Source organism: Argiope bruennichi, chromosome 6 (assembly GCF_947563725.1).
Source record: "Argiope bruennichi chromosome 6, qqArgBrue1.1, whole genome shotgun sequence".
Taxonomy (NCBI): domain Eukaryota; kingdom Metazoa; phylum Arthropoda; class Arachnida; order Araneae; family Araneidae; genus Argiope; species Argiope bruennichi.
This window is the reverse complement of record NC_079156.1, coordinates 115018385-115032004: the sequence shown is the minus strand read 5'-3', so window position 1 is coordinate 115032004 and position 13620 is coordinate 115018385. Positions and strand designations below refer to the sequence as shown.

At 30.9% G+C, this 13620-nt stretch overlaps 2 protein-coding genes across 2 annotated transcripts; both read left to right on the top strand.

Annotated features, from left to right (window-relative positions):
* The first annotated feature begins 9534 nt into the window (after positions 1-9534).
* LOC129971917 (zinc finger protein 679-like) lies at positions 9535-10968 on the top strand. Its single transcript, XM_056085895.1, has one exon. It carries the CDS (start codon positions 9535-9537, stop codon positions 10966-10968), a length of 1434 nt encoding a protein of 477 aa, XP_055941870.1.
* A 249-nt stretch (positions 10969-11217) lies between these two features.
* LOC129971916 (gastrula zinc finger protein XlCGF62.1-like) lies at positions 11218-11793 on the top strand. The gene has a single exon (XM_056085894.1). It carries the CDS (start codon positions 11218-11220, stop codon positions 11791-11793), a length of 576 nt encoding a protein of 191 aa, XP_055941869.1.
* Positions 11794-13620: the final 1827 nt, after the last annotated feature.

Sequence of the window (13620 nt, the reverse complement as noted above, 5' to 3'; positions counted from 1 at the left end):
GCGAATTTTATTATTACAATAACAAAATGACAACACTAATTGAAAGGAAGAAACAAAATCAAAAGTACATAAAGCATTTAGAAACAGATAAAAGACACACAGAGCAAAACAATAATAATAGATAAATAATTCGAAAGAAAAAATGTAATAAAAGCATTTTAAAATTCGAATTAAAAGAAATTGTGCCCAATGGAGTTAATCTGCTTTCATCGCATTTGAAATGCATTAAAAGTCGGAGTCTAACTCTTACTAATACTTTTTTTATTTTTGATAATACTTTTAAGCCACTTTAGTACAATCATCAGCAAGAAAATGAATAACTCTGTAATTTTATTATTTAGGGAAATTAGTTGCATTACTTCGCAAAAATTTTGAGTCAGAGGCTATTTTGATTTAACTATGTGGCAACCCTCAGATATTTATCTATATTGTGCGAAGTAGCCGTTTTCATGAAGCAATTTTAGATTTTCTGATAATCAGTCGTAATAATGTCCCGACAGTTTGAAGTGTCGTCTAAATTGGAAATGCCTACTCAAACTCTTTTCTGTCGGTGGTAAGGTGTAACTACACCTATTTTATCGTTAGTTGCATGAAGTATACAATAGAAATTCAGAGTCAAGCCAAATTATCGCGAAGTAATGCCACATGTTCGTGAATGGACTGGAATGTGGTTGTACACGACAAGTGAGTTTGAACAAACTACCCATTACGTCCCGTGTCACCACAATATATGGTTGAGTTAACTATTCAGAGAAGACAAGCATGTCTTGGCCATCAAGTCCGGGTCACCAATATAGATGGTTGAGGTAACCAGTCACGCAAGACACACTGAGCTGAGCTAAGCTAAACATCACGTCAAGATTAATTTTATTAAACAAGGTATGATACAATATGGGTTTGATAAAAGTAGTGGTGAGAATGTTGTGCAGCCACAGATGTGCAAATATTGAAGACTTTGATCGCGAAGGAAGAGCATCAACTGCGACAAATTCTGAAATCGCTGCTGGCGTAAATGAATATATTCTTGCAAACAGATGTATAACAATAGAGGAAATATCAAATGAGCAAGAAATTTCTCATGGATGTGTGCATAAAATTACTGCCAATCAGCTTAAATTTCATTAAGTTTATGTTCGCTGGGTGTCTCGTCTATTGATGGAACAACATGAAAAAAAGCGTTTTGAATATCTGCAACACTACTAAAACGAAGGAAATGAGTTTTTCGACAAAATTGTGCCCGGATATGAGGCTTGTATACACATCATTTTAAACGAAATGCAGCTCTCCATGCTTGACAGAAGCATTGGTATTTTTAAGAAGTTCAGAATTGGGCTTTCTCCACACATAACATCTACCAAAAACATTGAACTTACTTCGTCACTGAATATTACTTGATTCCAGAAGTCCGAAGGTTTTGAAATATAACTTTTCGCAAATGAAAGTTTTTTCTCTCCATTTACTTTGGAAATAAATGTTTTTGTTCCGGCAACGCGACCATTATAAGAGTAATCTGCTCTTCGAATTGTTTCTGCAGAAACACACTTTCCAATTGTTTTTGAAGTAAATGTAGCAATTTTTGTAGCATTCACCTTAGAATTGTTTGCTACCTCTCGAATAACTCTTCTCTTGGTCGTGACACTGAGGATTTCTTTTCTTCCTCTTCCAGGTTTATTAACAATTTGGCTATACATTTTATACTTCTGAATAATTTTTTGAACGCATCTTTGACTGCGTTGAATTTCCCTTGCAATTTCTCGTAGAGATTTACCATCTTCATACAATCGAATAACAAGTTTCCGAATTTCAACATTTGTTTCTGTTTTGGAGCTCATTATGATAACCAAAACGTTTGTTTTCTCTTGGAAATCAATGATTGCCAATGAAAGTAACAAAACTATTTTACTTATTCATTTGAAAATAAATAATAGTAGTCAAGTCGCCTATTTTATAAAGTGTATGCTCAATTTTGTGACTTTGGAATTTGTAATTTTGACATAAAAATTACTGTAATAAAAATATTATTGATTCCTCCGTTTTGTTTTTTAGCCTAATACTTTTGCAAATGTATATTTAGTCGCTCTTATAAATATTAGCTATAAAAGGTTTGTTAAGATCAAAAAGAATAAAATTAAAGAAGAAAGAGTATAGTGCATACTCAATTTTAGGACCCACTGTATATTTGGATTGGTATATTTTTTATAAACAGCATTCGTTCCTACCCTATTTTAAAAGAGGTCATATTCAAGTTTTTTAATCTATACTTATAATAAAGCTCAATGTGTGTGTGTGTGTTGGCGCTCTACAGGCCCGGTCATTTGACATACAGCTATCAAATTTGGTACATGTATACCTTATAGGTCGGGAATGTGCACCTGGGGTCCCTTTTTTTGAAATTTTAATTAAAATTTTAATTATTAATTAAAAACGAACTTTCCCGCCAAAAAAATCTTCCATTTTCCCCACCGCCAACTTTTCCGCCAAAAAAATCTTCCATTTTTCCCACCGCCAAATGAGTAAGGCTTCAATTTTTTTTTTCTCCCAACAGTAATGAAGCTAGGATTAATATTTTTCGGCGGATTATTTCAAACGATTCTGTTTATTTTCTTAATGTTTGATGCATTTAAAATTAAACATTGTTAATTAATCCATGTTTCAGATTCATTCTGAAGTACTTTTGAATTAAAATAACACAGATTAAAGGAAATTAAAAAGGTATAATCTGCATAGCGTTACCCCAACTGGCGTAGAAATATTCACGCATTTGCGTTACCGGAGCTGACGAAGAAAATTCATGCATGCGCATTCTGATTGTTGCCATGACAACCGTTATCAACGGATGATTTAAATTATTTTTAGGTTAGTTGCATGCTTTTGTAAGTAAATTGTATTTATGTTAGTTATATATTTTTTGTATATGCTTATAGTTTTAACTACATCGTTTTTTAAGTAGATTTTTTTAACCTGTTTTCAATTATTTCAATTATTTTTAGGTTAGTTGCATGCTTTTGTAATTAAATTGTATTTGTGTTAGTTATATATTTTTTTGTATATGCTTATAGTTTTAAGTACATCGTTTTTTAAGTAGTTTTTTAAACCTGTTTTCGACCGATTATTTTAAACGATTCATTTTTTTTTTAAGTTTGATGCATTTAAGACGGTACGATGAAATGTGTAATAATTTGGTGGAAAGTTTGAAACTTCCTTTGTGAATTGAAATCTAATTTAATGAACTAAAACAGAAAAAAAAAAATTATAAAAACATGCAATAAGATACAAAGGGGATATAAATTTATAAAATTATAAAGCATGAGACAATCCTACGCGATACCTGTTTAATACTGATATGATATTTTTGTAGTCTGGATTTTACTTCAGGTTATTTTTTTATTATTTTTGCTCTACAATTATCTCTTTAAGTGTAGTTCTGAAAACGCTCCTGCAAACCGTTTTTTTATTCTTCCTTTTTCATTGTGCGATTTAGACAAGAATTGTTCTTTCTTCAGATAAAAACCCCCCAAAAAACACGTGAAAACTAAACCTATTTCTTTTTACCATCATATTCCGTAATATTAATACATTATTTACCGAAAGAAATAACCTGCGAGCCAATTCTGAATTCAATTTTCAGAATATGACACGTTTTGGGACTAACTACGATGTTTAATGAGCAGAACAGTCTTTACATTTTGAAGATCTTTCCTCTGACTGACGGGGCGAACACTTTAGAAAGGTCACGAATTTATTGGTCAAAACCACGTCTCAAGTTTTCAGTTAATTAGTATGATGCCGGTTTGTGTATTAAATCCCCGCATACATGAACACGTAGATGGAACACACAATTTAAAGTGATGAAGGATTTGTTAAAAAATGGTCTATACAATTTTCATGATGTAGCTTTTTGCTACTTTTTGCAGATAGGACTTAAATTCTGACTACGAGATTAAAATAACCACATCTCAGCGCTTACAAACCATTACGCAATCCTACTTTATAATCAGTAAATCGTACTACGCCAGTCTAAAATATGTTGAAAACGGGAATTGCAGATGATACAAACTAAGATGATTCTACACATACATTTGTTTTTCTCATTCAACTCCAAATACAAAAAAAAAGGCTTAAACTACATTCGAGCAATTATAGCACATGTAAACACAGAAGTTACATCAATAAGTTTACATTATATATAATTATAGTTCCTCTGGTTCTGAAATTAAATATTTTTACTAAATATGAAATTTTGGTGATCACGTTGATTAAGAGGAAGTTTGACTTTTCAGCTCTTAAATAATTAATAATAATAATAATAATTGTTGAACGCAGGGTAATTATATTTGATGAATTATTATTAATCACATTTGAGAAATCTCTTCCGCTTAGCCTAGAATGTGCAATGCTTTTGTTAGCAACAGCATACAAGGAACAGAACAGTGTGGAAATTTTGAACTTCCCCTTTTTAATCTGGTCAACACTAGAAGAAATTTTCATATGGTGGTAAAACAGCATTCTGAGTTATGATCAGTAAGCATGTTGCCAACTTGCATATCAAATTCACATACATTCCTTGCCATTTTTCGGCTATTTGTAGACACATTTCAATTTTTACCATGAGATCAATTTATGTCCCACAATTCTCAATTAGGTGTGTCTTTGGAATATTAATTGACAAAATCTGAATAAACTTGACAAAATCTGAATAAACTTGACAAAATTTGAATAATTTTGATGAATGCTTAAGTGAAGTTAAGGTAGCAACTCATTTTTAAGTAGATAAAATTTGGCGGACATCGTTCATTCTGAACTGATTGAAAGATGAGGATTGCATCAGAGATGGCTTCAAAAAGTATTAAAATAAACGATAGAAACTATTTTTATGCAATTTACATAAAGAAATAAAATTGCATCTGCAATTTACATAAAGAAATAAAATTGCATCTCATTTTACGATTCTAATCCTGAAATATGACGAGTTCTAACTTGATCTTATATAATTTAATGTAAAATCTGCTTTTTTTGAAAAACTGTTTGCATTATAAGATATATTATGTACATTGATAATACAATTGAAGAAGAATGCACAGAAATGTTCTTCGAATAAAATGATAAAAATATTTATATTTTTTATACACACATAATTCTGCTTTTACTTTAAATCATGTTATTCTAAAAATAACCACCTTATTTTATAATCAAAAGTTAATACACTCTATAGGTTGCTCCATTGGTTTGTAGTTTAGTTCAGTTTAGTTATATTAACGTCCCGTTTGAAGCAACTCTAGGGCTATTTTAGAACTGACCTCGTAATTTTGAACCACGGTCAGTTGACGACACCTGAGCTGCCCCCCCCCCTCTCCACACCACACCAGACCAGCAGGAGGACGTTTGGTCATGACGGATTTAACGTGCAACAGACCCCCTTACACGACGGTTCTTCGGTGGAATCGGGTCTCGAACCTGAAACCCTCCGGTTCCGAAGCCGAGACATTACTACCAGGCCACCGCGGCCCCCATTGGTTTGTGGATTAATGATCAAATTCCTTCTTTCGACCATATTGCGCCTGACTTAAGGCCCAGTTCGTATATGTTTAATGTACAGTTGATTCAATGATTAGAAGCTGCGGAAAGAATAAAATTACAAAGTAATAAAATCTGAAAAGATGTTTAAAAAGCATGATAAAAATGCACGTAATTGATGAAAATAATTAATTGAATCCAATGACTGTGAAAAAAAGTAAAAGTTGGTTAATTGCCACTTTTAACTTTTTGTTTACCTTTTACTTTTTTTAACCATTAGTTTGCAAACACACGTTGCAACCAATGTTAAAAGGTTAACAATATTTCGTTAAAACAATCTCTGAATTTGAAAAATGAGCATTTTTCAAGAAAGAATAAAGTACATAATGAGCATTTACTTATGTGTATGCAGGAAATTAGCAAATATCGGTAAGTTGTTCTAGTGTATACAATATGCAGTTTTGTTACAATCATGTTCGTTTCTCTGCTTTTTCTAAGAAGGTCAATTTCTTGATATTGTTTTAACTGCAAATGTCTTGATTTGGAACATGATAAGGTTTAAATGAATAATCAAAATATTCTCAAATTAAGAAAGAAAGAGAGACAGGAAAACGTTATGTAATTATGAAATGTGTTTCTAAATTATTACTATTAAAAAAACGCGGATCATTAATTTTTAACACCAAATCGATTTTGGAACTAAGATGATTCAAAACACTTCTCTGGGATTTACTTAAGAGGATTTCTGACTTCAGATTTTAGAAATTATTATAATATCATTGTCAGGTGCTAAGATTTTAGTGAGAAGGTTCATTATGGATCGAATGATCTCAAAAATTATTTAGAGAATAAATCAATTTTAACCATAGAAAGAGACAGGAATTTAATTTTTAATCAGTTGCAATATGTAAAGGATTAACTATCAGAAGAAACCGAATTCTTGATTGCACCTCTTTGTGAAGTTTTATATATTTATTTATATTTTTGATTAATGGGTACTTTGTTCAAAAAAGTGGATCAAAAAGTGAAATGGAACAGTGAATTACTGTGATATTCATCATTGTTGCAGTTCATCACCAGAGCTAGGAGAATCTGAAGCAATAATAATAATAAGCAAAAAAAAAACATATTTGCAGGAAATGAGATTGACACTTCAGGAATATTATGTGCATGATTTCTATGAAACGGAAGTGTCCCATCTGAACTAATATATTTATTGCCAACTGAAAAAAAACACCCCTCATTTAAGCTTGCCTCGGAAAATACACGAAAATTGTGTAGTTACTTCTAAACAAACAATTCAGAATGCGCGAATCGGAATAATACTTCAATTCTCAGGTTCAGTCTGAAATATTCAAGAAAGTGAAAATCATTCTAAAGAAAATAAAGCGTTAAAAGCATCTTCAAAGTTCATTAAACCAAAATGCATAAATGAAAGTGGTCTTCCCGGGGTTAAAATTGGTGCATCAGTCATCATGTTCATGAACTGAAACAAAGAGAATCTGCTTCCAGTTTATTACATGGCACAGTGAGAGATAATTATGAAATGTCATTTGAAGAGAGTATATTTCATGTTTTAATGATAATAAGAAGTCTTTTACGTATTCACTCGAATGTGCTACTAAAAGAATTGGTTAGAATAACAAAAGTGCTTCACGAAAAAATTAGAAAGCCCTCAATACCGATTTTTGCCCGGGAATGAAGGAACTCTTTAATGACGTTATTAAAGTATCAGACTGTATAACAAATGGCAGTACTTCTGCAGAAACTGATGGATCTGCCCATGTGCTGCCGTTTTTCTTGGAATAGATAGACTCCAGATCTTTAACTGTTATCTCCTTGCTCGTATTGAAAAACTGAGAGGGTTTTTGAAAAGAAATACATTCATCTCTTGTATTGTCTGATACTTGGCAATTGATAGACAGTTAACAAGTTAAAGGATTTATTCACAAATTGTATATTTTTATCTATATACATATATATGCAAATTTGTATGGTAAACTAAAGAATTTAGAAATTTATGATAACACTTTATGATAAATTCGAAAGTAGCATTGTGATTCATTGAACATTTGAAATAATGGAGGACATTTTTGCTATTAATACCATCTCATCATTTTCAAACTGTAAATTAAGTTTTGTTTGACATTAGAAAATTAACCAACTATCGCAATAACCTCATCTAACAGCGTCCTATCTTTCCATACTTTACACTGTCATTTCTCTTTTATGCTATATAATATTTTACATGCTGAATATTGATCCACTTGTAGATAAGATTATATAAAATCAAAATTTCCCACCACCATGCATTTATGCGCTCTTTTAAATACAGAATTCATTTAATTTATAAAATTTAAAATTAAAAAGCAGAACAGAGAACAAAATCTGAATAGGCTTGATGTTTAAACTTTCATGCAATAATGCCGGACTTTAAACAAAAACTAGGTCTATTTTGAAAGGAAATCCTAATTTCAGATTATGGTCTAACAAAGAAGCAGGCACTTGAGTAGACCTTAATGAGCATTAAAAGTATGTTTGAGAACGCTTTGAAATAGAAAAGATCAACCGGTCAAAAATGATAGGATTAAAGAAATAAAAAAAGTTCGATTTTCATTTTACTGATATTATACTTTCCATTCTAAAAGAGTCTTTTATATATAATATGATAACAGAATTACAAGTTATAAGCAAATGACTATGAAATTACATGCGATTATATTTTTATTCTCTCAATATAAATACAAAAAAAAATCTTTTGCAATAATTATGAGAAAAAGAAAAAAAAAAAAAAACTAAATTGATTTTATTATAAAATGTTATTAAAATATCAATTAACAGAATTTCGTGGAATTTAAAATCATTTCCTATCTGCGAGTACTTTAAGAGGGAAAATCATAGAAAAGATTCTGGTAAAAGTTTTTTTAGGGTAAATTTTTATTTTATGGACAGTATAATTCTATTTTAAAATCTGATTCATTTTTATTCACTCAAAATAAATACAAACCAAATCTTTTGCAATAATTATGAGAAAAATGGAAAAAAACTAAATTGATTTTATCGTAAAATGTTATTAAAATATCAATTAACCGAATTTCGTGGAATTTTAAATCCTTTCCTATTTGCGAGTACATTAAGAGGGAAAGTCATAGAAAATATTCTGGTAAAAGTTGGTTTAAGGTAAATTTTTATTTTATGGACAGTATAATTCTATTTTAAAATCTGATTCATTTTTATTCACTCAAAATAAATACAAACCAAATCTTTTGCAATAATTATGAGAAAAAGGGAAAAAAAAACTAAATTGATTTTATCGTAAAATGTTATTAAAATATCAATTAACAGAATTTCGTGGAATTTTAAATCCTTTCCTATTTGCGAGTACATTAAGAGGGAAAGTCATAGAAAAGATTCTGGTAAAAGTTGGTTTAAGGTAAATTTTTATTTTATGGACAGTATATTTCTATTTTAAAATATGATTCATGCTTTTTATTTTCTTTATAATACCTTCTTTCATAGACAGATATATTTTGTCTGACATAAGTTTTGATTGTTGAAATGAAAGATCAAGATACACTCAAAGTAATAACTTCGAATCAATCGTGGAATTCAGGTTAAACACAATCACCCATTATCCAGGTTTCTATGCTATCTCTGCGACAGTAATAGGCATTCTAGATCATAATCTTTATTTTTTTTTAACTCAGTTGCTATCCAGATTAAGATAAATGAAAGGATATCACAAATAAACACATGAAGCAAATGTGGATTTTAAATATTAGACATTGAATATTTGAATTTAGGGCAAAGGGCTCTAGCACGTTATTTAATAAATGAAACATTCATAATTTATTCATCGTTGAATCTACTTTAACTGTAACCGTAAGTACCAAATGTAAATCTCATCAACAACGCTTACAGCATTAAACTATAGAAGAAAAGAAAATCTACGTTTTTCATCTATTTAAGAATCATTTTTAAAAAATTGATAAGTCCGAAATTTATTTTTGTTGGAATTTAATGGCTCGATACTTGTGTCAAATTTGTCACAAAGTTCTGACTTACGGTGAGAATAATCCTTGCTTATTTTATAAGAATGATGACAACGTGTATTCATTGCCAACGACAGGAAATTCAGATGAAAATAATGAAGAAACGAAAGACAAATGTACGGAAAATTCGAATGAGAATTCTCTGTATTTAAATCAATCTTTCCGACAAAATGAAAATAAAGAATCTGGGCTCATCGATTTATCGCTGTATCAACATAATGAAGAATTTAAGCCTCTTCCTACAAAAGTAAACAAGTACAGGATTTCTGCAGAGTGCTCCGACAATTCAGAACTAAATGATCTTTGCGATATTTCTTGTTTTAATCCCACAGATGCTCAGGCGACGGAAGTGCAAGTCAAAGAAAACGCAACTTTTACAGTTTCTTTAGAAAACTTTGAATCTGCTGATAGACCGGAAATCGAAAATCGTGAAGCTTATGAAAAAACGACAGTTCAAGTCGGATCAAGTGGTGTTGAGATACAAAATCAAAGTGCATCAGACCTGATCTGTGCAACAACTGATGAAGAATATAAAACGTGTCTTGAAAGTAGCAAATGGCAAACTTTGAATGACGATAAAAATAATTTTATTGATTCTCTAGAATGTGTCGTCAAAATAGCTCATTCGGATAGTAAAAATATTTCTGGAAATGAGAATCTGATTTTGAAGAGTCTATCAGAGTGTGTAAATCATAAAAATATTTCACCTGAGGTGCACTCTCAAGGTCACAATAATAAGAAGAAAAGGACTACCGACTTGAAGGTACCTATCTCTACCAAGGGGGATGACAGTGCTGTGGCTGGTCCTTCTGGAATCTTCTCTGGTAAGAAGAAATTTCCAAAGAACATCAGTAAGAAAGATACTCCTAAAACGAATGATCGAACACACACTAGCTATAAGCGCTTTGTTTGCGATATATGCAAGAAACAGTTCTCTGAAAAATCAAAAATCAACCGACATTTCATAACCCACTCGGGCGAAATGCCTTATGTATGTAATATATGCGGAAAAAAATTTAATCACAAAGTAAGTCGCGACAGACATTATCAAAACCACACCGGTGACAGACCTTTCGTGTGCTACGTCTGCAATAAAGGTTTTGCTCAAAAGGGTACTCTTAAGAATCATGTTAGGACTCACACAGGCGAAAAGCCTTTTGTATGTGATGTTTGTAATGAAGCTTTCGCTCAAAAAGGTACTCTTAAAACACATGCTCGTACCCACACTGGAGAAAAGCCTTTTGTATGTGATGTTTGCAATGAAACTTTCCCTCGAAAGGGTACTCTTAAAACACATGCTCATACCCACACTGGAGAAAAGCCTTACAAGTGTCCATTTTGTGGAAAAGCTTTCACGACCAGCAGATATTGTAATAGGCATCAGAGGAGCGCGCATAAGTGAAATCAACTTGTAAACTACCAAAATAATTTTTTTAATCTTGTATGGAACTATTTTACATTCCGAATTTAGCCGAATTGAAACAATTTTAACATGTGAGGACGCACGCGGGAGAAAAGACTTATAATCGTCCAGATTGTGAAACGGCATTCGAGCACAGCAGCGATTGTAAAAAGCATCACAGAAGAAAGCACGAGTGAAAGTAATCAGAAAATTGCAGAAATAATTATTTTATACAGATTTAATTATTCTATGAAGAAATTTCCTAAGAACATCAGTAAGAAAGATACTCTTAAAACGAATGATCGAACACGCACTAGCTATAAGCCCTTTGTTTGCGATTTATGCAAGAAACAATTCTCTGAAAAATCAAGACTCAACCGACATTACATAACCCACACGGGCGGAAAGCCTTATGTATGTGATCTATGCGGAAAAAAATTTAATCACAAAGTAAGTCGCGACAGACATTATCAAAACCACACCGGTGACAGACCTTTCGTGTGCTACGTCTGCAATAAAGGTTTTGCTCAAAAGGGTACTCTTAAGAATCATGTTAGGACTCACACTGGCAAAAAGCCTTTTGTATGTGATGTTTGTAATGAAGCTTTCACTCAAAAGAGTGCTCTTAATACACATGCTCGTACCCACACTGGAGAGAAGCCTTTTGTATGTGATATTTGTAATGAAGCTTTCGCTCAAAAGGGTACTCTTAAAACACATGCTCATACCCACACTGGAGAAAAGCCTTACAAGTGTCCATTTTGTGGAAAAGCTTTCACGACCAGGAGCATTTGTAATAGGCATCAGAGGAGCGCGCATAAGTGAAATCAACTTGTAAAGTACCAAAATAATTTTTTTAATCTTGTATGGAACTATTTTACATTCTTAGCCGAATTGAAACAATTTTAACAGGTGAGGACGTACGCGGGAGAAAAGCCTTATAAATGTCCAGATTGTGAAACGGCATTCGAGCACAGCAGCTATTGTAAAAAGCATCACAGAAGAAAGCACGAGTGAAAGTAATCAGAAAATTACAGAAATAATTATTTTATACAGATTTAATTATTCTATGAAGTTTTTTTACATTCGTTATCGAAATTTAAGGAATTTTAAGTGAAAGTTGTTATAATTTTATTTTTAAATTTACTGTATGAATTTATTTTAAATGAAAAAATTACTTAGATTCGGTTAATAATTGTAATAATAGATAAATTAATGTAAGCAACACTTTTTTTAACTTGATGTTTTCTTAATGAATAATATTTGCTGCTGTTGGAAAATATAGATAAAACAAAAATCTATTTTTAATATTAATGACAAATTTCGCAAGGAGTTCCTTTCTTCATATGATGAAAATCGTTCTCTATAAGATATATTTAATGCATTTTTGTAAAAAGTTAATAAATATTTTTATATTAGACCTGAGATTTCAATATCTCTGTGATATATTATTTTTCCTTTCTAAGATATTCTTTGTAGTCATTTTCTATGAAATAAATAAATTCAATAACAGTTTTTCCAATGATTTGTGTAATCCTTTTTAATATTTAAGATAAACATGTGAATTGACGCATGCAAGAATTGCAAAATTTTGAAATTTGTCTAATGTACATTTCCAATGCGGGGAATTTGGCGGACCAGACGGCGTTTTTGAAATGTTTGGTAGCAGTTTACCTAATTAAAAAACAAACCTCATTTTGGCAATAAATTTTCAATGCAAAAAATTGTTTTTACAACATATCAAAATTCGAAGCATAATCATTTCAATGATAAGTTTTAGACGCGACATTGTATTTTCTATTTTTAACAAACTAAACAAACATTTTTTAAACTTATTCTTCATTAATAGGTTTCATTGTTGAAGTAAAAATCTGATTATTTTCATTTTTATTAACTTTTTATCTTATATTTTTCTATTGCTAATAATTAAATTATTATGATTCGGCGTAGTTTGCGTGTTGTGTGTATGTGTGTGTGTTTTTTAATGAAAGGTATTCTTTTATAAAAATTTTTGAAGATTTTTTTTTTGTATTTATAATTAAAGTTTTGTTTCGAATCATGCGGGACCTAAAATTATTTAATTGTACACATTTTTAATACTGCTGCCCTATCTCTTAATATAATTTCATCTTGTTTCGAAGTCAGTTGTTTTGTGTTGATGTTAATGGGCATTTGATCTTTAGTCTTTTCCCCTCAAAGCTAACTAATTGTATATCTTCGAATCATTTTCCTGGGAATGAATTCATTGGTCTTTATGTATTTAACTTGTAAGTCTTTTAAGCATCGCTTGGATTTCAACCAGCTTATTAGTGATATAGCAACGTTTTCCTGATAAATTGAATGCAAGGAAACGAAATCTTCAAGGTTTAAGCTAAAGATACTATATTCCTGTTATCAGACCAATGCATTTGCGAGCAATCTGGTAATTAAAAAAAACTGATGAATGTTAAAAGCAACAATTATTTTCTGGAAATTTTTTAGTCGGCATATAAAAGATGTGTATTTACTTTTTAGATTATGATTTTGGCTGTAATTAATAATGCATTGTAATTTGATAAAATTATAAAATTATTTTATTATTTAATTTTTGAACAGAATTTTTTTTAACAGAATCCGAGTAAATTTGAAATTGTCTTTTCAGAGGTTTTCTTT